Here is a 25987-nt window from a genome sequence, read left to right as displayed (position 1 = left end):
TATCTATACTTATTAATTGGACACTTTTAAAGATCATCAAGATTGCCCCATTAACCACCTTGAAATGGTGAGTAAACAAAGGTGTTACTAATGCCATATTAATTATGTTCTTGAAGGTTCAATTGTATTTAGGCACAGAGTCTTGATCACTGTGAACTGCCTGTGTTTACCTACAAAAGGACTGCCAGAAGAGGGCCTGACTTTGGCTTGCTTTTCTCTCAAATTTGGATTTTTCTAATTTTCTTATGAAAAGGTAATGATTGTTTTTAGGTAGACTGTAAGGCATTCCTTAAAAGTAAAGACAACATCAGTGTAAACTGCAGAGGTAAAATGTGTCATGTTGCAGCAGTAACAGCTCACTGAACATCAGCTCCATTAGAAGATCCATCTTCTAATTCCACCCTATTACCATACCATTTCCCTCTGGGGCTTAGCCCTCGACTTCTCTCAGGCACTGCTGAGAAGCACAGCAGAGGATAATGCATAGTTTATCAAGCCATCACTCCTATACTTTCATAGCAGAAGAACTGTAAGTCTAATGTTTCAGTCTAGCTGAAGAGCTGCATTAGACTGCCTGCAGTTACAGCTTTAGGAGGAATGGAAACAAAAGCAGGAGCAATTTAGAAATGCAGCTTTATGATGCCAGGATGCATTTGATACCAAAGACTATCAGTTACTGGCATGAAACGATCAAATTTCATAAAGTGACATTCGAGGATCAGGATAAATAGCATGCATATGCACATATATATATATATATATATATATATATATATATATATATATATATATACATATATATATATATATATATATATATATATATATACACACACACACACACACACACACACACTGCCGCTGCACGGCCAGTAGGGGTTGTAGAAGGGCGTAAAACTAGAAACACGTTTAACACAACGATACTCAATTGAAAACCCATTTGCTAACAGCAGTGGAGGAAGTATTCGAATCCTAAACTACTCGGGTGCAAGTAAAAGCCTTCTTACAGTTACATAGATAAAAGCAACCCGTATATCATCGCCAGAGTACCACTAATAATAAAAAAAAAAGTTCTCCGTGTGGGAAAATATTTAATTAGGTTATTATTGATCGTGCATTAATGTAAAACAGGATTGTGCTGTATAGCTAACAGAGGCAATTTCTAGCTGCAACAAATGATAACTTGCATTATACATGAATCAGATTTTTAATAAATACTGAGAAATATCACAAGTACTCTGGTTGATAACAAGAGCAGTTGCCAGTTTTCTGTCAACCTGGCTCAATTACGAAGGTTGTATGTTGCACTGTGTGAGAGCTTTAATCTTGTAAGCGTTTGTTAAACATGAAGTTTCCAAAAGTAACTATTTTTTAGATTACTGAACGGGCATAAGGAAACACAGTCCCAGACTATACAGTTACTTATGGAATCTTTATAACGTGGATGGGATTTAGGTGTCACGTTATAAGAGCAATATGCCGGGAGAGAATTTTCTATGTGTGTAAACCATCGACTGTATACAGTGGACATAGGCTACAGTATCCTGAGAAATTTTAATTTAGAATTAATCCTCTTTTCAGCATGAAATCAATAAATCAATCTCTCTGCATAGTGAAGGTCAAATTATATTGATCAAAACATGCATTTAACCAGATGCATGTTTGGAACAAAACAAGGCAGATCTTTGGTGCTTGGATACTGCCGGACAAAACAAGAAGTGCTGCATCTTTCTTTACAGAGAGAGAGAGAGCGCAAGGCTGCGAGAGAAACGCGGACGTGACGTCACTGTTAAGTACCCCTGTAACGGTCTATCTTCCGTCTACCAGCCAAGCAAAAGCGTGTAAATCGCTCTTGGGATTTCCTTACTCCAAACTCGCCTCTGGTTGTCACCGCGGGCTGACTTGACTCTGCACTAAGAGGTAAACCCCACCGACTTTAAACAGTGGAAATTCACGCAGCGGTTGTGTAAATGTGCCTCTTTGCTCCCGAGCTTCTCCAGAGGCCCTTGTTTACATCTCGATCCCCGGACTAGAGTGGATGAGAGGCGGAGGCACAGCGGGAGGGGAATGAGGAGGAGGGGTGGCTACCTGGCTAGCTCTTATGTTGTCAATTCTTGTTGGGGAATACATTAAAAGTGTTGCTTGAAAACTTTTGCAAGTGTGTTATGAAGGTGTTCAACAGTCGTAACTCGTCCGAGTCGTGGCTTTGCAATTGCGTGACTTCCTCTGCTCAACAGAAATACCAGTACGCTAGCCAGGGAGCTAATCCGGCTAACGGTAAGTTAGCCAGCTGTTGTGTGGATTTAACTTCAGAGGCGCTTTGAGCCGAAACGCTGAAGTCCAGGAACGACCGGGTGCTTATTTGCGTAATTTAATCTCGACTCTCCGCTACCCTCATCCTCCCACAAGACCTGTTATCAAACCTGTGCTGAGTCGCTGTAATACATTAGCCTAGCAAGATGTGTGTCACCCAGTTTGCTGCCTATTTTTATCCTGGATCGGGTGGAATGCGAGCGTTCGTCTGTCTGCCGGGGCCGACTGGCAGGCTTTCCCGGCTAACCTTGTTTTCTGTCCAGTGGCTATTTACAAAGTCACATTTTGAACACCGGTGCCAGCAGTCGTCTTTGATCCCGTGTCTGTTGATCAAATCACATGTCGAAATAAGCCTACTAGAGGGGCCTTTGTGCTGTCACTGTTTTAGTTATCCTCAATGTATTTTCCGTTCAGAAGTGGGGGATTACTTTGTATTACACGGCGAAGACACACGTTTTCTCCATAAGTAAAAAAAAAACCGCAAGCTTCTCGCCCATATTTTTAAAAAACGTAAAGTTCTGTGCAGCGTTGGTTTTAGAAAGTAAATGCAGTTTATATAAAGCATCTGTCTGTGTTAGACCCCAGCCGATATACTGGGGGTCCAATATTAGTGGCTAGAATTAGGTAGGAGTTATCTATGCGTATTGGTGTTTATAATATGGAAGCTTGTTTCCAGCACTGATAATGAAACTTTGGGGCATTGCTCCAAAATTTGTAGTTGTTCATATCAGTTCATACCAGAACTCGAAATTCTGATATGACCTGAAATGATGGCTTAGCTGTGCCTGGCCCAGTGGTGCAAACAAGCTTGCATATTTATGACTCATAAATGAAAATGTAAAAAGTAAAGAAGAGACTGATGAAACACCTTTCACCTCTGTTATGAGTGTTATCGTTGCATATTTTGACCACCCGAAGGGACTTGTTAACTTCACTGTTGGCAACACACATTTTTGGAAACACTAACATAAACAGCTGATGATGTTCAGCAGAGCTAAACGGAGAGTAAACGCATAGCTATACTGAACAGATGCTAATGAAACATCAGGAAACATCAGGAAAGTTCATCCTTGGGAAAGATGTGAGAAGCTGAGTCATGTAAGTGTAACTGAACTATGAACCCTTGAAGTTAGGGACCATGGATTTAATCCAGTCACAGCCATTCATCTTAACATCATTTTCCTTTTTTTTGTTTTCTAGCTTGTCAGCTATAGCAAGATTTAATTTTCTCATTAGACCACATTTTCTTGTAAATGAACCAAATTTGGAAACTAGCAATTGGTCTTCCTGACTTGTTGTGAGGTATGAATCCATTTAAGTGTGTTATTGAGAAATTTTCACAAAAAGTCATTGCAGGCTCTCCTCAGTGTGTGAACCACCAGGTCCTCTGTTCAGAATGACTTTAATCACGAAGTCAACATTTCATCCACACATAACGAAGACAAATTAATACTAAAATCCACCATCTACCTTCCAGTTAAAGTGTATTTAATCACATCTCACAAAGACTGTTGCCAGCTTGATGCAGTTCACAACACTCTAGGAAAGTCAGTATTGTTAACGGTCAAAAGTAATGGTGGTCAAATTCATTTGACCCAGTATCGCTATCTCATCCATCTGTGTTCCCCAAGGAAGAAGACATGTGATTAGGTTATGTGGTTCATTAGTTCATTCCAGTTTACTTCAGTTTGTCATTAAACTTTGGCACAGGCATTTTTTCATTGTTTTTTTTTTTTGTCTTTTATTTATTTAGTAACAATCATTTTAAATCAATTGGTTTGTTGGGGAAACATTTTAATCTGTGTTTTATTTATTTCCTTTTTATCAGAACACAATTTTCTAGAGATTATGGGACATTTGCTTTCTACCACATTGAGGATGATAACTGATCATTGTATTGTATTTTGACCTTGTGAGCCAATGTTCCAAGGTATTACTCAGAGATTCCTAGAAAAGATATCATGGTAGTAGATGTTTGACAGCGGTGAAAGCCCTGTTCAACCTTATCTGCAGCTTATAAGCTTTTATGTTTTCAAATATGATTTCTATTATTTTATGGTTCCTCCCTTTTTCTTTTTTCCCCCAACTAGAGTTTATTACTCAGGCTTTTTTTAATTTTATTTTTATCATTGTTTATCTGTCAATACATGTTTGTTTTGTTTGTTTGTTTTGTTTAATTTAGCTTTGCAGTATGTAATTTGTTTACAGAATTATGTAGTAATAAAAAAATAGAAGGGATTTATTTACAGTAGTCTGCAGAAATCAAGTTTATTTGTCAACACAGTCTGAACTCTCTTAGCCATGCTTTGTTGTAATTTCTTAAAGTAGTCTTCAGAAATAGTTCTCCAGGCTCCTTGAAGACATTCAAAGCTCTTCTTTGGATCTTGGATGCCTTTCATTTTGTTCTCTTGTGTCAAGATGATCCCACTGTTTCAGTAATGTTGAGGTTCGGGCTCTGGGGAGGCTGGTCCATGACTGACAGTGTTCCGCTGTGTATCAGATACTTTTCATCTGCCATTAATCGTTTTTTCGGCCTGCCACTTGTTCGTTGGTCCTCAAATTGTTTAATTTCCTCATGTTTTTGCCAATCTATGCCAGGTTTTTGAGTTATAGCATTTTGGGAATCACCTAGTTGGGGTAAAATATTATTTTTATGCCTGACAAACTGTGTTATCTTTAGCATTTTTTTTTTATAAGGAAACAAATTATGTGTTTTTGTGACAGGATGCTAGTATCAAAGTGCATGCAGGTACAATTAGTTTTTGCCAAGTTGTCTGTTATGTATAGACACAACACTGGTTCATATCCTGAGTTAGGCGCCTTCTTTAATGCTTGAATGATTTGTAGGTCAGTGTTAAGAAACTTAACAAACAAACAGAAAAATCTTCTGGAAATAGTCAAGCACAAGGACTGGGTTGAAAATAAGTGAAAAAGCAGCCAAAAAACCCCCACAAAACATTCTTTGAAAGATCTTCAGAAAACCTGGAGAACTATTGCTCGAGAGCACTTTAAACAATTACAAGAAAGTCCGGCTCCTTCAAATGAAAAAATAAAGAAATGATGGGTGGCTGAATGCTTTTGCACAGTACTATAGATTATTTACGTGCTCACTAGGGCAGGGCAATATGGGTAAAAATATTTATCACAATATATATTTGAAAATTTTCCATAGTGATATAATTGATGCGAGACAAATACTTTACAACTCCACAAATTTATTAGTGCAAAGAAAAAACCCCATCAATGTATTTTCACATAAACAAGCAGCTGTTTTTTTTATGTGCATTAAAGCTATATAAACATTTAACAGTGCAAATGCAAATTCCTCACTGACAGTTTAACCAAAAGGCATTTCCAGTGGAAATTGGCCGACATATCCTGAGCATAACCATAATAGGGCTGGGTATCGTCACTGATTTCTACAATCGATTCGATTCCAATTCACAAGGTCCCGAATCGATTTGAATCGGGGAAATTGTGACTCAGACAGTCAGAAATATTATAATTCTGATCACACATCAGTACATTTCCATATTTTTTGTCTATAAAAAGAAAGCTGACACTTGCGAGACTTTATCAAAGGTGTGAGCATCGCAGCAGATGCCTTTGTCAAAGTAACTGAGGATAAAACACAGAAATCCTGGCCTGGGATTTTATAGCAGATGACCTTAAAAATATTCTGCAGTAGATCAAAAATGAAAGAAAACCATTAATCAACATATGAACATTACCTGATGCTGCTGAAGTGAAGCAGAGCAAAGTTAGAGGTTTTATTAGAGACGCAGCTAAGCGTTTTGCAATTTTGCATAATTTTAAAATTTTTTAATTTGTTCAGCAGGCCTATTGAACAGCAGAAATGAGACTTTCTTGTCGGAAGTAAGTAAAAGGAAAAAAACAGCGTCCGACAGCGCTATAAACAATGGTAGACTTGTGCGTAATAAGCAAGCGAATAATGCAGAAAACAGATTTTTAGATGTGAAACTGTTCGTGAAGTACACTGAGAGAGAGACAACGAGCTCTGCATGAAGTGTGATTTTTTTTTTTTTTAATTTTTTTTTTTTAATTAATTTATTTTTTTATCGTGGTGGAAGCAAAACAGGAAAAGTAAGAGGGAATTCATGACGATGTTTATGTGAAGCGTAGTTTGGATCTTCTTTTGCTGCTGGTTCAGTCAATATTGTTTGGAGAGAGATCAAACCTGTAGCTTCAGAATCTAGCGCAAAAAGGACCTAAACACAAAGCGCGGACCCGCCGAAACATCAGAATCATTGAGCTGTTGGCTTTCAGCCCCGACCGTGTCCGTGCCGTCGGGTGAGAAAGGCGACATCTCACTGATTCTGATCCGTCGGCGGGTCCGCGTTGTGCAGAGTCCGTGTACCTGCTCTCATTTACTGTTTTAGCTGTTTGGTGGTTGTTGAAATTTTGTGAGGTTTAACCTGAGGGCAAAAAAAATATTTAAAAATCGATTCAGGATTTTAATGAATCAATATCACGTTATCCAAATGGTAAAATGGCCTGTATTTGTATAGCGCTTTTACTAGTCGCTAAGGACCCCAAAGCTATTTCCACAACCAGTCATCCACCCATTCACACACACACATTCACACACTGCAAGTGTCAGTGCCAGAATCGATTTTAATCGATAATCAAAACCCACCCCTAATGTATAATATCCACAAAACTTAGAGTCTATACACACACACACACAATGCGGTAATATTATGTTGAAGCAAAGTACATAGTACTCCGTGAGCCTCCTGACTACGGTAGCCGTAACGCTCCGACGACGCATCAAGCGGTGCGGCTTCGTAGTTTAGCAAAGTCGTACTAAAACATTTTTTGACAAATTTTTGAGTGCCGGGTACCACATAAAATAGGTTCGGTAATAACGACGGCCCGCTTGCATGCTCTACCAAAAAATGTGCTTTGTTGTGTATCTGACGGACGAAATCCAAACCAGTTCCACACCACTGAAGTTGCAGCATTTTTACAACCAATTCTGGTTCATCCGTTTCATTCAATGATCCGCTTTCGCTCTTCTCATTCTCCGTCGGCGCCATGCTTTTTCCACCATGTGCATATGAAAACAAAGGCACTGCGCATGCACGTTTTACCCATATTCTATCGCGATATTTCATTTTCTTATCGTTGCCTAACATTATACCGGCATTACCGTAAAATGTATGATATTGCCCAGCCCTAGTGCTCACTTCATTGTACGTGTTTACTTTGTTGAAATGGAGAAAATGGCATTAGAGACTCTCACCAAAGTAAGAAAGTCAACATTGAGTGGCTTAGTGCACATGTTGTGTCACTGTATTTTACCATGTGATAATGCAGGCATCGTCTCTAGATTTACTTATGTATTTATTGTCTTTCATGTACACAAATGGTGTTTGTAAATGAAACTTGAAGGGAGAGGGCAGGCGTGGACAAACGGCTTGTTTTGGATTAAGAAGCTAGAATTGCTCATTCTAACTCTCTCTCTTTTTTTTTTTTTTCCATTTTCCTTATTCAACTCTCTTTTTCCCCTTTTCTCCAGTCTTTTTCTCCTCAGATTATCCAAACAAACCTTCCAAATGAGTGACGGGGAGTGTGACTTCTTTTGCTTCTTCCGCTGCTGCTGAACGCGCTGTGTATGCGCTTCAGGCAGACAGGAAGGCACGGTGTCTCGTAGAGTGAAGTGGCACGAGAAAGTGGAAACAGGGCAGCGAGAAACGAGGAGGTGGCGCATCAGTCAAGCCATTTCAGCTCATTGGACGAGTAGGATCCGACAGGTAGGCGGGTAGTCTACCTGTCCGGGTTATCAAATCAGTCGACTGGATGTCTGTGGACATGAATAGCCAGGCGTCGGATAGCAACGAGGAAGACTTCGGGGTGAACTCAGAAGAGGAGGATGAGGATGATGGAGGAGAAGAGGAGGATCCGGGTGATATTGCAGGATACTACGACGGAGTGGCCAGTGACGTGGAGCAACAAGGCGCCGACTCCTTCGATCCAGAGGAGTACCAATTCACCTGTCTGACCTACAAAGAGAGCCAGCGGGTGCTGATGGAGGAGGTTAACACTGTGGCTGCCGCACTGAAGGTGAGTGGAGCTGCACTCTTCTCAAAAACATTGGTTTAGTGTGTGAAATCAAAATCTGAAAGGCAAAAGCAGGGTGCAAGTGTGTTTTGGTTGTTTTTTTTTTTTTGTTCCCCCCCCCCCCCAAGTTAGATAATTCAGTATGGGTCACCCTCATTTATCATGCCTCATATGTCATGTTATTGAAAATATTACAAATCTAATTCTTTCTTGTTTACAAAGTTTCATAAGAAACAGTAAATCGCAGGTACAAAGCTATCATGGATCACCAACAAAATTGCAGTTGGGTAAATTTATCTAATGAACCAAATTATTATTTATTTTTCAATTGGAGCAGAAACTATTGGAAAGGTGGATAAGAGAGAAACAGGAAATGTTGCAGAAGAGTCAAGGAAGGCATGCGGTGGCATGCAGTCTTGCATCCTTCCTCATGCATGCTTTACTCATGCAGCCCCCTTGGCTTTAAAAACAAAAGGAAAAAAAAAGAAAAAGGCAGTGTTTCCAGTAGTTAGAATTCAGCTGATGCAGACTAGCTTGTGGTATGTGTTACCCGTGGGAAAACACACCTTAGAACAATGTTTCACATGTTCATGTGTGAAAATAGATGGCACAGCGTTTTTCAGGGGCCATTTACTCTGCTCCTAATGTCATTAAGATGTAGTTTTCAGCCAAAATCTTTCATGGCATGCATTTTTAATTTCTTTTTGCTATTTGGGCTGATTGGGGCCCGATGAATGTAAAAACAAAGACTTATAAGATTTTTTTTTTTTTTTTTTTTTACATGATTTTTGTTCTTGAGAAAAATTAGATCCACATATGAGGACATTCACTTTAAATTTCGATAGAACAGTGGCAGTATAATGTTCTCGTAAGTGGATGTCAGGCTCTTGTAGAGCAAAATTTAGTATTTTGGTCTAAATAACCCAAAATGTGATGTTCACATATGTGGACACCAGGTCCTAGGAGGTTAACTGCAAAAGACCTTTTTGAAAGTCTAGATCACAAAACTTGCTGTCAGAAGGTTCCAGGCAAACATAAAAAAAAAAAAAATCACCAATACCAGTCTTTTGAACTGATGGAATGTAAAGTAAAACATTTTGACAATGAGTGAAGGTTTGATTGTAGGAAAAAGGGCGACTAATTGAAAACATCTCCTCTGCTGTTAAGTGCAGGGATGGATTTGGGCGTGTGTTGCAACTAGAGGCAGTGGATTTACTTCAGTCGTATTTCAATAAATTCTTGAAGCAATTATTAGTATGTGTTTAAAAAAAAAAAAAAGACAATGGCTTCAACTGCTCTTGTTGTAAAAATACTTCGAAGTCTAAAAGGGGCAGAGTTGCAGATCAAAAATCAGTGGAGAGACCTGAAAAGTGCAAGAATCATTCAGAAGGTGTTTGCAGTCAAAAACAGGCAGAAATTCCCTAAACAAGAAGTGAAAACATTTACAAACTGTGATACTTGTCAGTGGGATGCTATAAAGAACGGAGAACTTTGTAGCACTTTTGGTCTGGGCTGTAAATCTTTTTAAATCTGTAAAAGATTTTTTTTAAAAATCTTTATCCCTTCAGGTCACCTGTTTTGGGTAACATTGCTAAGTCGACAGGTTGTTTTCCATCAACATGTTACTTTGCTCACAGTTCCACACAGTCAAATTTGACAGCTGCACAGCACAACTGCAGTCCCCTGTTAGCAGAGCTGAGGCATGTGTTTTTCTTGATGGCACTAGGTGAAATAAACAAGTATGTCTCAGTGCCTTTGCTGGAATAAGTCCTAAGGGGTACTTTAAGAGTTTAAAACACAAAGACAGTGTTACATTTAAGAAGACTTGGAGTGTCTTTTCTTTATTATAAAATTGTAATGGCATTTCTTTTATCGTAAGCTCAGCTCATCAAATCTCGACATTCACTACTTTGAACGAACTGTCTACTTTTGCCACTAAGTCGCTTGTTATGTAGCAGAGGTCTTACTAAGGAGGAAACCTTTGTAGGTCAGGACCTATAATGCAGTGTTTTGAACATCAGCCAAACTTGGATCTGAGTCATTTGTAGAATTACACACAGAACTCGAGTAGCAGTCTTTCAACAAAGGGAGTCACGCACCAATCGTTTAAGCAATCTTTTATTTCTTAGAATTGGACATCATCGAAGCAACATCTCAACATCTCTGCGTCCCTTCTTTTTCCCACAGGTTGTACCGTCAGTAGCAAAACTGATCCTAGTGCATTTCCACTGGCAGGTTTCACAGATATTGGACAGGTATGTCTCCACTGCTTCTCATCTTTGCAGAATTTCTTTTACACTGTCTGTTCTTCACATCCATTTCTCAAATTTATTTTCTGCCCTTGCACTTTCTTTTCTTCACTGTTTTTATCTCATCATCTTCCTGTGTAATATCACTCTGCAACTGCCCCCCCCCCACACACATTTTTAGTTCGCTCTGACACTCTTTTCTTTTTCATTTTGTGTTGTTTAAACTGCACAGACTAGATGTTTGTTTTGTTTGTTTGTTTGTAGTTGTTGTTTTTTAAGCCCATCATTTTTTTTAACAACTTATGGCAGACGGTATCAAAAAAGTTAATAAACTTAAATTACAGTTACTTTTAGTACTCATTGATACTTAGTAACACATTCGACTTGATATCTCTTCAGGCATTTAACATCCACTTCTTTGTTGATCAACTTTAATGTGCTGTTGAGTTCCTCATTTGACCTCTGCTTTCCACAGATATAAGTCCAACTCGTCTCTGCTCTTGTCAGACGCTCTGGTCCAGCCCAGCAGCACGTGCAAATCAGTCACTGTGAGTGGGGTATAATCATTTGTTGTCACTGATTCAACTCTGTACTCATATCTGCATCAAAGTAACTGTGATTGTAATGCACCAGATAATCCACTTGTACTAACACAGCTGATCAGAGTACTCTGGCTTTATATTAATACGTGAAATTTTGTCTTTATTAAATCTTTATTTAAAAAAATAACTTCTACTTACAATAAACTTCTTAGCTCAATGTATTTTTATTTTCTTTATTGTCTTTTAATGTGTATTTGTTGTTTTAAACGCACTATATTAATAAAAATGACCTTTGACTGCTCTTGTCAGAAACTTTGAGCTTACTAACAAGCTCTCTGGTTCATCAGGCTGATAATCTCGATTTCTGTTTCAGGCCCCTCAGTCCCTCCAGTGTGGTGTGTGTCTACAGGTCGTACGGAGAGACTCTCTGCTGGCACTGCCCTGCCAGCACTCCTTCTGTAAAGCATGCTGGGAGCAGCACTGCACCGTACTGGTCAAAGATGGCACGGGAGTGGGTGAGTACACAGCAAGCGTGTTTGTAAGCATCTCTCTAGTCATCAGAGCGGTTATTAGAGTGGGAGTGAGTCACAGTTTGTTTGATCAGAGCTCCCAAACGTCTGTTCAAGAATCTGTATGTCTGCACTTTGTATATTTATGCGCTGGTATGTGTATTTGTCCACTAAGGGTTTCATCACAGTTTCAGCCTCTGATCTGCCTTGCTTTACTGCCAAACCAGCGTAGTTTGCAGAGTGGTGTTTAATTTGCGCTACATCAGCCACCCAGCAATACCATGTTTACTAACAGAAAACACTGCAAATCCCGGATGTCCATATTTATTTGTGCTTCTGCACGTGTGGAAAATTAAAGAATGTCTTTGGACTTGGAAGATAAAGGTGGTGTAATGTGACCTTTTGATGATTTCCATCTGGTGTGGAGTTAAACAGGCAGACATGCTCCTGCAGAAGCCTCATTTATCAGTGTGTGTCTGTGAAAGAGTGTGCTTGTGTCAGCAGGATGGCAGATGGGTGTGTGGGTGTGTACATTGATCGTTTCTAAGTTTTTTTTGAGCATTATACTGTAGACCTGTGCCAGATACCTTTCTTTTCCATGAGCGGTTACTGCTGCTCCTCACTGTTACTCACTCAGCAGACGAAAAAGAGAAACCAGTGTAGCCGCAGGACGAGAGGAAGACCTTACACTCTGACAAAAAGTTGGTAAATCTAGTTACAAACCTATGTTAGCAACAACTAGATGAAGTGAAGCCTGACGATCGCTCCTGTGACTGAGAGAGGTCAGACACCTAAGCTGAGATCCAAATGATCAGAATAGTCCAATATTTGGGTTCAGCTCTTGTACATTTTATGTGTGATAAAGTGCATAGTTTACCAGGCTCCCTGTAGCTGCATGTGTGTGGGAGTGCAAATGCTTTAGCAGTGAAATGTGTGAGGATGTTTGTGTGCACGTCCCTGTACTGCCTTTAACAGTCTCTCTGATAAAGTCAGTCCATGTAACCAAGTCCTTCTCAGTCTGATAAGTGTCTCTATGTCAGCTGCACTAAGGAAGGGTCTGTGGTGACAGATGACCCCAGTCTAGTTGTAGGTCAGTGTAACACAAGAAACCAGCTTACTTAGGCCAAACATGGCTGCAGTGGAACTTTTGGATGGCTGTAATTAAATTTAAAGAGTGGGTTTATTTGTACTATTAAGCACACAGAGGTGTTAGAAGTCACTGTCTACATCTTATTTGTCTCGCTGTCTGTGATTTAGGACTGTAATAAATGTGCATGTGTCTGTGTGTTCAGGTATCTCGTGTATGGCTCAGGACTGTTCCCTGCAGATGCCAGAAGACTTTGTCCTGCCACTGCTGCCAGGAGAGGAGCTCAAGGACAAATACAGACGCTACCTCTTCAGAGACTATGTCGAGGTCTGTGACAGTCTCTGTGTTTGCTCAGATACTGTGTCAAAGTCTGCATGTATAGTGAATGAGAAGCATCTGGAGAGGCAGTGAGAACTGAGTTGGCCTATTTGTGTTTGCTTTGAATCAGTGAATGTTGAATCAGTGAATGTTTGAATCAGTGAATCAGTGAATGGATTTAAAGATGGCGCCGGTGAGGTCGGCTGCCGTCACGACTGCTCCGACCACTTTTTCTTTGTCTTTGTTTTTTAAGTTAGTTTTCAGCGTTTCTAAATCTGCAAAATCACCACCATTGGGTACATTAGGTATGACAGTGACACTCTTGTTTCTATTGGTTTACAATGTACTCACAATTCGAAGTTTTTAACTCCGGATCCGAGCTGGCCGAGTGAGATCTTGAGGGAGAACAAAGGGAAGCGGCGGCGGCCTAGAGGGAAGCGAGCCGGCGTCAGGAACAGGCTGAGAGCTCGTGCACACCGCACACCTCTGCCTAGCATCCTGCTCGCCAACGTCCAGTCACTGGAGAACAAGCTTGACGACCTCAGGGCCAGGGTAAAGTTCCAGAGAGACATTCGGGACTGCAATCTCCTCTGCTTCACCGAGACATGGCTGAACCCAGCGGTGCCGGACCACGCCATCCAGCCGGCCGAGTTCTTCTCGGTTCACCGCATGGACAGGACACGGGACTCGGGGAAGTCAAGGGGAGGCGGCGTGTGTTTAATGGTGAACAACAACTGGTGCAACAGTGCGAACGTTGTTCCTCTCACACGCTCCTGCACACCAAATCTGGAACTACTGTCCATCATGTGTCGTCCTTTTTATCTACCTCGGGAATTTACATCGGTCATTATAAGTGCCGTTTATATTCCACCACAAGCGGACACGGTCACCGCCTTATGCGAGCTGCATGAGGCACTCACACAGCACCAGACACAACACCGGGACGCTGCGCTTATTGTGACGGGGGACTTTAATAGCGCCAACCTCAAACGCGCAGCGCCGAACTTTTATCAACACATCTCCTGCCCCACCAGAGGTGAAAGGACACTGGACCACTGCTACACTACGGTCAAGGACGGCTACAAGGCACAATCCCGCCCTCCGTTTGGCAAATCTGATCACGCCGCCATCTTCCTCATGCCAAAATACAAACAAAGGCTGAAACAGGAAGTTCCGGTTCAGAGGAAGGTCGCGCGCTGGACGGATCAATCGGTGGCCGCGTTACAGGACGCACTCGATGACGCAGACTGGGGCATGTTCAGAAACAGCTCCGACAATGACGTCAACGTGTTTACGGAAGCGGTTGTGGGATTCATCGGGAAACTAGCGGATGATACCGTGGAGACAAAGACTATCACAACGTTTCCCAACCAGAAGCCGTGGGTGGATAAAACCATCCGCGACGCTCTGAGATCCCGCACCGCTGCCTACAACACGGGACTCACGACGGGGGACATGGACCCGTACAAAGCCGCGTCATATAACGTGCGGAGGGCGGTGAAAGAGGCGAAGCAGCGCTACGGGAGGAAACTAGAGTCACAACTCCAACAGAGTGACTCTAGGAGCCTGTGGCGGGTACTAAGGACAATAACGGACTATAAAGCACCAACAACCGGTATGACGAACGCGGCCAGGACTCTGGCAGACGAGCTGAACACTTTCTATGCTCGCTTCGAGGCTGCAGCTAAGGACTCCAACGATGCTAGTGTTAGCGGCGCTAACGGCTGCAGACAGGAAGATACTGCCAGCACCGGAAACGTGCTCGTCATCTCCGAGCATGAAGTAAGGAGAGCCTTCAAGAGAGTGAACACCAGGAAAGCAGCAGGACCAGACGGCATCCCAGGTCGTATCCTCAGAGACTGCGCATACCAGCTAGCTCCTGTGTTCACTGAGATATTCAACATCTCTCTATCTCAGTCGGTGATCCCCACATGCTTCAAAGAGTCCATCATTGTTCCTGTCCCGAAGAAACCCCACCCTGCTTCTCTCAATGACTATCGCCCTGTAGCCCTCACCTCAGTAGTGATGAAGTACTTTGAACGCCTGGTCAGAGACTTCATCATTTCTTCACTACCAGACACACTGGACCCACTACAGTTTGCTTACCGTCCAAATCGTTCCACAGACGATGCCATCTCTCATCTCCTCCACACATCACTCACTCACTTGGACACTAGAAGGGGGAATTATGTTAAAATGCTCTTCATAGACTACAGCTCTGCATTTAACACCATAATTCCCTCCACACTCACCACCAAGCTGGAGCATCTGGGACTCAGCTCATCTATGTGTCTGTGGATCTCCAACTTCCTAACTGGCAGACCACAGGCAGTAAGGATGGGCGGACATGTCTCAGCCTCCACCACTCTCAGCACTGGAGCCCCCCAGGGGTGTGTTCTGAGCCCCCTGCTGTACTCTTTGTACACATATGACTGTGTGGCCACTACCAGCTCCACCACCATCATCAAGTTTGCTGACGACACCGTCGTGGTGGGCCTGATCTCTGATAACAACGAGACGGCCTACCTGAAGGAGATTAGGAATCTGGAGAACTGGTGCCAGAGGAACAACCTCCTTCTAAACGTCAGTAAGACAAAGGAGCTGATAGTGGACTTCAGCACTAAGCAGGAGAGGAACTACCAGACCCCTGTCATCAACGAGTGCCCAGTGGAGAGAGTGGACAGCTTCAAATACCTCGGAGTTCACATCACACAGGACCTGTCATGGTCCTGTCACATCAACACCGTGGTGAAAAAGGCCCGTCAGCGTCTCTACCACCTCAGACGCTTGAGAGACTTCCAACTGCCCTCCAAGTTGCTCAGGAACTTTTACTCCTGCACCATAGAGAGCATCCTGACGGGAAACATCTTAACCTGGTTCGGGAACAGCACCATGCAGGACAGACGAGCTCTACAGAGGGTTGTGCGGTCAGCTGAGCGCACCATCCGCTCCGAGCTCCCTGACCTGCACTCAATCTACAGCAGGCGGTGCTGGACCAAGGCCAGGAAGATCGTGAAGGACCTCAGCCATCCCAACAACAGACTGTTCTCTCTGTTGAGGTCAGGAAAGCGATTCCGCTCCCTGAAGACCAACACAGAGAGACTGAGGAGGAGCTTCTTCCCGCAGGCGATACGGTCTCTCAATCACACCACCACACAGTACTGACCCACACATACAGTTCTTACACACACTGGACATTCTGGACATTGTTTCACTTCATTACTTAAATCACGCTGCTGTTATTGTGTATATGCTGCTGTTATTGTGTATATATTTATTTATATTTCTTCATACATTCTTATATAGTTCTATATTGTGTATTTTGTTGTACAGTTATTTTATTTTCAACTTTAATTTATATATTTTATCTTATTCTCCCAGTTAAATTTACCCTTCATTCTAATTTGTGCTGTACAGTTATTTCATTTTTAACCTTAATTTATATTTTATTCCTTCCTAGTTAAATTTACCCTTTTTAATTTTTCATATTTATTTCCTATCTTATTCATAGCCTTTTCCTTTTTTGTTTTCTTTAGGTCACGAGCAGTTGTCCAAGCATTTCACTACATATCGTACTGTGTATGACTGTGTACGTGACAAATAAAATTTGAATTTGAATTTGTTCCACACACAGCGTGAAATCTGACTTCTTTCCTGTATATATGTCTGTCTCACCAACTAGGTATCTTTGTTAATGCCAATTCTTATATCTCAATCAGACAGTCATTTCCAGCAATCATTCCCTCAGATGATAAAGAAATACATCATCAGTTGAAATTAATTACCAAGGTTGTCTTATGTCAGATACTTGTGCCTACATTGGAGGTGAATTCATTAATTGTCTCTTTGTGCTTTCTGCAGAGTCACTTCCAATTGCAGCTGTGTCCAGGTGCAGACTGTCCCATGGTCATCAAAGTGCAGGAGCCACGGGCACGTAGAGTGCAGTGTAGCCGCTGCAGTGAAGTCTTCTGGTAAGTGACACATTGAAGTTACAGTAAGAATTTCACACAAAGTAGATTATTCATTTCTTTTGCTGTCTAATTAAAAGTCTCATTACTATACTGTTGTTTGTTTGTTTGGGAGGGGGGTGTTGTTGTTTTGGATTTTTTATTTATTTATTTATTTTTTGTGCTGGCTATAAATCCTGCTAAGTTAGTAGAATAACATGCTGCTAAAAATAAAAACAAGACAGATTACTATTATTTTCTCACAGATTTCACTGAAACTCTGAAACTTGATTTTAAATATGTTTTTATCGAGGCTCAAAACATTAAAAACTTGCACATTTACAGATATGCACAGAGCTAACAGTCTTTCATGAATTAGTAAATTGGATCATTGTTTCACATACAGAGGTTTAACTAAAAATTATCCTCCGAAGTTTTTCCCCTTATGTGACTTTTTTTTAAATTATTATTAAAATCTTTATTTTATGAATCCAAAAGCTATGGGGTGAATTATTTGCAGAATTTGTTACTTGTTCAGACTTTATGTGGTGGAATTATGTCGCTACTGTAATTGGTTCATATTGTTTTTCCTGAGAACTTTACTCAGTTTTAACTTCGGTCTGTTTTTTATGTCACTGTAATCAGTGAAGCTTATCACTGTCTTTGTTTGTTATCTTTTCCTCAGTTTCAAATGCCGTCAGATGTATCATGCACCCACAGACTGTGCAACAATTAGGAAATGGCTGACCAAATGTGCAGACGACTCAGAGACTGCAAACTACATCAGCGCCCACACTAAAGATGTAAGAACATCTGCATGTAAACACACTGATATGCGCATGTACTGTAACTGTTGCTTGCACACACTTGTGCGCCTGCACACCTACTTTCGTTTTGAACTCTCCGTTGGTCACAAATCTTGCACAGTTTGAAAATGTAATTTGTATAAACACTGCAGATTTTCAGCTCGGAGTAGGAAGTTAAGAGCTCTGTTTGTCTTCTAGTGTCCTAAGTGCAATATCTGCATTGAGAAGAATGGAGGGTGCAATCACATGGTGAGTCAGAGCTGAAATTCACACTTTCCCAGAACACAGGAAACACTAAAAATACATTCACATTCTGAGAGCTGCTGTCCTCAGCTCTAATCATTTGCCACTTGCGTGAATCATTCCAGAAAGATGTTACTTATTTGTGTTTGCTTTTCATTTATTAAAGTCTCTAAGCTGTATGTGTGACAGCATTGTGTTCATTAGTCTTGTGTGATCTGCCGAATGGCTTTGATTCACGGTCCTAGTGAATCTTAAATTGTGTTTTCAGGTTTCTGGTTCACTAATTTGACTTCCTCCTCTTTTTTTCTTTCTTTCTTTGTTTCAGCAATGCTCCAAGTGCAAACACGGTAAGTTGGCTGTCTCAAAATGTCACACCTCTTCTATGATTCAGAGGAGGATTCTGTGGAGCAATTTGCATCCATCTGGGATAATGATTGCATTTCCAAGAAATTTCCAGTCACGGCTTGCTACTATGTTCTTGAAAACAAAACGTTAGAAGCTGCGGTTTGGCGGACTAGCAGACACGGCTTCTTCTGAGCTACTCCAATTATCAGTTACACAAAAATGTGGTTAAATCAATCTGTCATTCATTGACATAACAATATATTATCACATCATCCTCTTTAGACTACTAGAAATAAGAACTGAAGTTATAATTATGGCTTTTTTTTCCTCTCTCTTTTTTTTTTTGGTTTACTTGTGTGTACTGTGAAGTCAACATGTGCTGTGGAGAGTCCATAAATCTGTTTTGTTTTTCCTCTTGTGAAAGACTTCTGCTGGATGTGTCTTGGAGACTGGAAGACCCATGGCAGTGAATACTACGAGTGCAGTCGCTACAAAGAAAATCCTGATATAGTCAACCAGAGCCAGCAGGCTCAGGCCAGAGAGGCCCTCAAGAAATATCTCTTCTACTTTGAGAGGGTAAGCTGTTTTTCCGTAGAAAGGCTCCAGGTTAAACAAACCTGACTTTTTATGTCCTGTTTCCAAACACTCTGATACAAACCTTTTTTTTTTTTTTTTAAATTTCATTTTCTCTGAAGTTTTATTGGGTTGACAGCTTCTTACACTGTCAACAAACCTACAGTTTTAGACAAGAGGGAGCTTAACATTGTATAAAAGCTTTGTGGGACATTGGAAATTAAAAGATTCTGCACCCCATCTAAAGTGTCGTACTGCTAGAAACAAACTAATATTTAATTTTTTCCCCACCAGTGGGAGAATCACAACAAATCTCTGCAGTTGGAAGCTCAGACATACCAGAGGATTCAGGAGAAGATCCAGGAGAGAGTAATGAACAATCTGGGAACCTGGATCGACTGGCAGTACCTGCATAACGCTGCAAAGCTACTGGCAAAGGTACTGTGGCTGCATGCATGGATGGGTAGTGAGTTACAGAGGTGGAAATGCAGAAATGGGGAAGCAGATGCACATAGGGGAAAAAAAATATCAACCGTGATCTATTTATTCATTTCCTTTGGGCTGAATCACAGTTACAATTAAGTTTGAGCTGCAAATAACTCAACATCTTTGATTAACTAGAATTCACAAACACACTGAGCATGTGGTCTCCCGGCATATCAGTGTAAATGTGCAAATACACTTTTAACACTGCACTGATCAACTGGTTCCTTTCTGCTTTTAAAGGATTTCAAAGTGAAAATCTGCTTTGTAACATGTCTATGAAAATGCCTCACATGCAACATATGTGCTGCTTGGGTTGAGTATATACAGATGGTGATAAAGTTTAACTTTGTGATGCTTAAAGTTTTTAAATCAAGGTTTTACAAATTTGAGTTTTTGTGTGCAAAGTAAAATAACTCAAGTAAGCCTGTGCAGTGTTGTGATTGCATGTTGTCTTGTTCCTAGTGTCGCTACACACTGCAGTATACCTACCCTTACGCCTATTACATGGAGTCGGGCCCGCGCAAGAAACTGGTGAGAAACAAGCTTCAATAAATGATCTAATATCAGCTGTGATTTCAGTGCCTTCCTTTTACTGTCCTACCACTGACTTTGTATCTGTTCAACAAATGTAATTGTGACTTCAGTCAGATTTCTCTTTGGGTGAGGGAAGTGATTCTTTTGACCTGACGTTTGTGTTCCTCCATGTGTCCTCTGTAGTTTGAGTACCAGCAGGCCCAACTGGAAGCAGAGATAGAAAACTTGTCGTGGAAGGTCGAGCGAGCCGACAGCTACGAGAGAGGAGGCGAGGGGGAGCTCAGCGCCAGTGACAGAGGGGTGAGAGAGTATACTAAACAATGGGAGGGAGGGGAAATGCATTAGGTGTGTAAGACAGGGAAAACTACAGGATGAGCCATGGGAATCTGTTGCTGGTTTCATTACATCCAAGTAATGACAGCACATGAAGCATGGTGGAGTATTTATTTGTTGTTGAGTTGATTCCCAAGTAAAATAGGTGACTTTTTGTTTTAGGCAAGTCCATGGCTCATTAATTTGATAAACAGTGGATCTCAGACACAAGGGAATAACTGATCCTACTGAGATCCATTAGATGGTTCAGTTCATTGATGAGTTTTGGATTTCAGTGTTTCATATGATTTTTATTGACAGAAAAGTATTGTTTTTTTAAATAATAGTGAGTGATTTCTTTTTCTTTTTTTTTCTTTCTTTTTTTTTTTTCTTTCTTTTTGCAGGATCTGGAAAATCAGATGCACATTGCTGAGCAGAGGCGACGCACGCTGCTGAAGGATTTCCACGACACCTGAAGCTCCATCGCGACTGCAAAGCACCAGCATCTTCCTCTTTACTTTCTTCCTTCCCTGCCTCCTAACCTTTACTTCCTTCCATGACCACGCCTCGGTGCAGTCATACTTTACCCCCTCCCTCCTTTTGCTTCACTGCACTCACTTGTTTGCTTCCATCTTTCCCTCCCCCTCACTTCCATAAGGCTGCAGGGCCACAGAGTGGCACGATTGTATCAGCCGTACCTCTTCATCATCCCCACCCCGTTTACAGGTTTTTGCCTCAAAGCATCACATTTACCGCGGTTACACTGGTTTCAGCATTTCAGATCTGATCATGTAGGTCAAAGCTCAGAGGTCTTCTGCCAGCTGCTTTGCTTTTTATTTGTCAGTAAACATAGAGACACTGGCACCAGCACCTGAAAGCAGAGTGAAGCCTTATGAAAAGAGAGCAGAGCTGCTTTTTGCAAAAACTTGCTGGTGACCTTTTGTGGCATAATCTCTAGTCAAACTGCCATGAATGGAGAAGCTTGTGTTCTGATAGAGATGAGGAAAAGCTGGGAAGAGGATTTTGTTTCTTTTATTTATTTTTTTCTTTAAGCAGAAGGTGCAGATGGGTGGTGTTACAGCGACCATAATGGCTAGATTCCACTTGATGGTAGTTGCACATGCGAAGCTGAAATTTAGTTTCCTCTCCAGATATTTTTTGGGGGAAGAAAACACTGAGTGTAGAAGTTCTGTTGTTGGGGTTTGTAGTGCATCATCTTCTCACTGTTGGAGAGTGATATCTTCAATGATGGGTGCCACAGCCCTCTCATATGATGCAAGAACCTGCATCATGCTGGAGGGAAGGTTTCATTTCTTTAACAAACACTTGTTTGAACATTCACTTCTTTAGATTCAGTCACTAGTTTTTTTTAAAGTAAACACACCTTCCCTCCACTGTTTTGTCTTTTGCTCCAGCAACCGCTGCCAGCAAAGAGTCGTTATGGCCGAAGTAAAACTACCGAATCGGTCCCGTTCTGGTCTCCGCATTCTGATGCTGTCGCTCAGTTGTGCTCAGCTAATCTAGATCCAAGCCGGCGTGATCCCTTTCTATTGCAAATCTAGCATTAGCACCTCCGCTGATCAGATCATGAAGTTGTTATGAAGCTGTGAGTGTAATCTCTGCCATTTACACACACTACAGCACCTCCCACTGACATGGCATGCACACGCCCACACACTCACGCTCAAACACTCCGCTGCAGAAAACAAACTGTTAATTTTTCTCCTCGTCCCATCTCATGCTCTCCTCTTTCTTTTCCATCATCCCCCTATACTTTATTTTGCCCTCGTTTTCTCTTTTTCCTTTCCCTGCTGACATTGTTCACTTTTCTTCTGGAAAATGGCTCTTCATAGATAGATTGTTTTAAAAAAAATTGAAAAAAAAGAAAATACCAAAAAAAAGCTGTAATTTTCAACGGTTGTACATTAATACAGAAATAGAGTTACTGAGAGAGTTTTTAAACCGGATCCTGTCTCTTGTGTGTTAATTACAAACACCACTTCACACAGAATTTCACTTAAAGGTTTAAAGGACAAAAAATCAAGTTGTTTTGTTTTGTTGTTGTTTTTTTATTTTAAGGAATTTTAATTATTTTAGTTTTTTACTAAATGAAAGGAGAGTGATGCGGCGCTGATGCGGACGCTGCACCGGTCCGTCGTGGTGAAGAGGGAGCTGAGTGTAAAAGCGCAGCTCTCAATTTACCGGTCGATCTACGTCCCTACCCTCACCTATGGCCACGAGCTGTGGGTAGTGACCGAAAGAACGAGATCGCGGATACAAGCGGCGGAAATGAGCTTCCTCCGAAGGGTGGCTGGCCTCTCCCTTAGAGATAGGGTGAGACGTTCGGCCATCCGGGAGGGGCTCAGAGTAGAGCCGCTGCTCCTCCACATCGAAAAGGAGCCAGCTGAGGTGGTTCGGGCATCTGACAAGGATGCCCCCTGGGCGCCTCCTGGGTGAGGTGTTCCAGGCATGTCCCACCGGGAGGAGGCCCCGGGGCAGACCCAGGACACGCTGGAGAGATTATATCTCTCGGCTGGCCTGGGAACGTCTTGGTATTCGCCCGGATAAGCTGGAGGAGGTGGCTGGGGAGAGGGAGGTCTGGGCCTCTTTGCTTAGGCTGCTGCCCCCGTGACCCGGCCCCAGATAAAGCGGAAGAAGATGGATGGATAAAGGAGAAAATATGATTGAGTTAATGATCCATCCTTAACAAGAAGTTGCACTCTGATTTCTAAAAACAAACAAATAAAACATCTGAAATGGATAAATACACTTTGTTTTTATAGACACTGCCAGCATATGGTGTCTTACTGGAAGAAGGCAACTGCCATCAGGGTGTACACTGCAAGCAAGACTTGTTTGTGGTCAGCCACAATGTTGATGTGTGGGGTACGTGTCAACAGTTCGATGAATCCAATCCACTGACCTTTTTACCTCATAGCTATCATCAAGGTTATTTGTGTTACAGTAGCACTCCTGTGGGCCTGGAACGTTTTAGTACCTGCTTCCAAAACAGTAGGAACCTCCTAGTCACTTGCTGCCTATTATATCTCACCCTGGGGTGACACAGCAACCAGGTAATGTTACCTCACCTGCCAGTGATTTCAGTGACATGATTGATCTATATAGGACTTAAGATCTAAATTTTTTTTTCCCTCACACTGTGCTGTCAATGTGAATTAGAGGAGTCTCGTACACAGCAGGGGATGGCTGTAACTCTGAAGGTAGAGGATAATCTGCTAACAGGAAGTTTTGATCGACTAATGGTGGTTCAATCCCTAGCTCCTCCAGTCTTCGTATCAAATATCTTGGGCAAGATCCTAACCCTAAGTTGCTCTCTGATGCATCCGTCAGAGTATTAATGTGTGTGAGAATGTTAGATAGAAAGCACTTAGGCATACAAAAAACAATGCTGATGAACGGGTGCATGAGGCGTGTTGTATGAAGCACTTTGAGTGCGCTCAGAGAGTAGAAAAGCGCTATATAAGAACAAGTCCATTTACCAGAGGTCATTCCTACACCTGCAGTGTGTCATTATTTTGTTTCCAACACAGTCATACCGGTAATAAAACAAAAAAAACAACAAAAACCTTTTTAAGGTTCAAAGGTTTTCTGTATTGGTATATTTAAAAAAAAAAAAAAAAAAAAAATTCTGATAAATGCAACCTCAGGTAAACTAATCTTCTAATTATTAGGAAAAATACAGAAGGTAAGAAGGAGTTTGGCGTCCCCAGGACATGGACACCTTGCAGTCATTGAGTCAACAATTGCCTCCTCTGTATACCAAAGTATTCTAGTGTAGGATGTGAGGTTAGACACACATCAGTGAGAATACAAAGTGCAGCAAACATTCAGTCCATTAACACAAAAACAAATAATGCTGCTAAACAAAAGCTTCAGCTGAGACTGTAGCAGGATCTTGTAACATGACTGATCACAAGCACAGCAGCTAATCTACAACAGACTGACTGACAAAATAATCAAGGTGCCTCATCCGAAGCCTCTTGACTGCACTGCTGTAGCTGGACCTACAGAGAGATATGCATGAACTAATGCTACCAACTCTCAATGAACTGAATCAACTCTGTAAAAAAAAGTAGGCCAAAATTCCTCCACAACAATGTGAGAGAGACTAATAAACCCATAAAGAGAATGAATGCTTCAAGTTTATGGCTGCCAAAGCTTCTATGAGCTACTGAATCCTAGCATGCACTCTTTCACACACTGCTGAAGTTGTTTTTAACTCAAACGATTTTATTTTTGTCCTGATACATAAAACTTGACAATTAAAAAATGTTTTGAAAGAGTCTTTCAATGAAGACATACACGTTTTGTTAATAAATATACATATAAACAGGATTAAAATGATATATTCACAATCACTGTAATTTTTCGGGCACTGCATTGTTGACACAGTGCAGAAACCCTACTCTGACATTATCAGATTGGCACCTTGTTAAGTGCAAGGCCCACAGCGTCTGCTACAGCCTAAAATAGATAAGTGTAGTAGTGGGCAAAGATGATATCCACTGCCCCGCTTGACCTTGCATGTGTCCTGGTTTCATATTTACACAGTAACATAGCTTGTATAGGAGGAAGAGGGCACCCTCAAGTGTTTACTTGGAGCAGGCACATTTTTCACTTTACAACAGTGTGTGGGGCTGATGATTGAGCTCAGATTAGCTGAGATTCATTTAGCTTTATGAAATTCATCAATTTTGTCCACTATACCAGTGCAGCTTACAGTAAGATAAGAAGATTTGGAGATCAAGTTAATTTTAAAACCCCAGTCATTTATAGACTACTAACTGACCAGCAAGCTCGTTGTATGAGCTGTCAACTTGACGAATAAACTTACCAGATTAAAGAATACATTTTGTTACTATTGTAATAATTTAAAATATGTAACCACCATAGGTTACAACTTGTAGTCTAAGCATTTATTTTAACATGTCCTTCCTTAGCAACTCTTGTTGTCACCTGGAACTTTTAAAAGGTGCTCAGAATACCTGGGGACTCTTTTGGTTTGAACACCTTCGGGAAAAAAAAAGGTTGGGAAAGACGCTACCGCATTTAATGTGTCACTCGTTAACTTGTAAACTCCAGCCTTGTTAGACACCATTACATTTAAATAATATGAATTGAAATAATTATTTTCTGTTGGGATAACCTTGCCATACTATGTTTCATCTCCCAGTGTACCCTGTAGGCAACAAACTAGAAACACAACAGAAATCAGTGCAGCTGGATTTAAGCAGCATTGGAGCCCTAAAAATGTCAGAAATCTGTGTGTTATCTTCAAAGGGTCTACAAGTCACCAGTATGAGAGTAAATACAACTTTGTATGAATACTGAAGAGGAGCTTCATTAAATTCTACAGCAATGAAATAATATATATGAGGGGGCGGATCTTCCGGATGTGACGGCAGTGTCGGAAACGCTGTCAGACGGGAGTGATGCACGTGCTGGAGTTAGCTGCAGAGAGAACATGAGCACTTGTCTGTTGAGGTTGAAGAGGCTCGAAAAAGCAGCGAATATCTCTCACGGTGCCGTTTTCTGGTCCTCTTCTTTTCATTAGCACATGCTCAGGCTGCTAAGAGGGCGCACGGAGGAGCCTGACGACGCACTGAAGGGTAACTGAA

General features: G+C 41.4%; 1 protein-coding gene across 1 annotated transcript; it reads left to right on the top strand.

The window, feature by feature from the left end:
• Positions 1-1772: 1772 nt before the first annotated feature.
• Positions 1773-22315, top strand: arih2 (ariadne homolog 2 (Drosophila)). The gene is made up of 15 exons (XM_085443323.1): positions 1773-1920; positions 7856-8400; positions 10585-10652; positions 11122-11194; positions 11562-11703; positions 12990-13111; positions 16964-17073; positions 17735-17852; positions 18054-18104; positions 18424-18445; positions 18868-19019; positions 19311-19454; positions 19965-20033; positions 20220-20336; positions 20753-22315. The coding sequence occupies exons 2-15, from the start codon at positions 8137-8139 to the stop codon at positions 20822-20824; spliced, it is 1524 nt and encodes a 507-aa protein (XP_085299449.1). The 5' UTR covers positions 1773-1920; positions 7856-8136; the 3' UTR covers positions 20825-22315.
• Positions 22316-25987: the final 3672 nt, after the last annotated feature.

This window comes from Copadichromis virginalis, linkage group LG20 (genome assembly GCF_057382275.1).
Source record: "Copadichromis virginalis isolate Kocher_CV1m ecotype Utaka linkage group LG20, C_Virginalis_male_GT1.1, whole genome shotgun sequence".
Taxonomy (NCBI): domain Eukaryota; kingdom Metazoa; phylum Chordata; class Actinopteri; order Cichliformes; family Cichlidae; genus Copadichromis; species Copadichromis virginalis.
The sequence above is the reverse complement of the archived record's forward strand: the minus strand, read 5'-3'. Positions and strand labels throughout refer to the sequence as shown.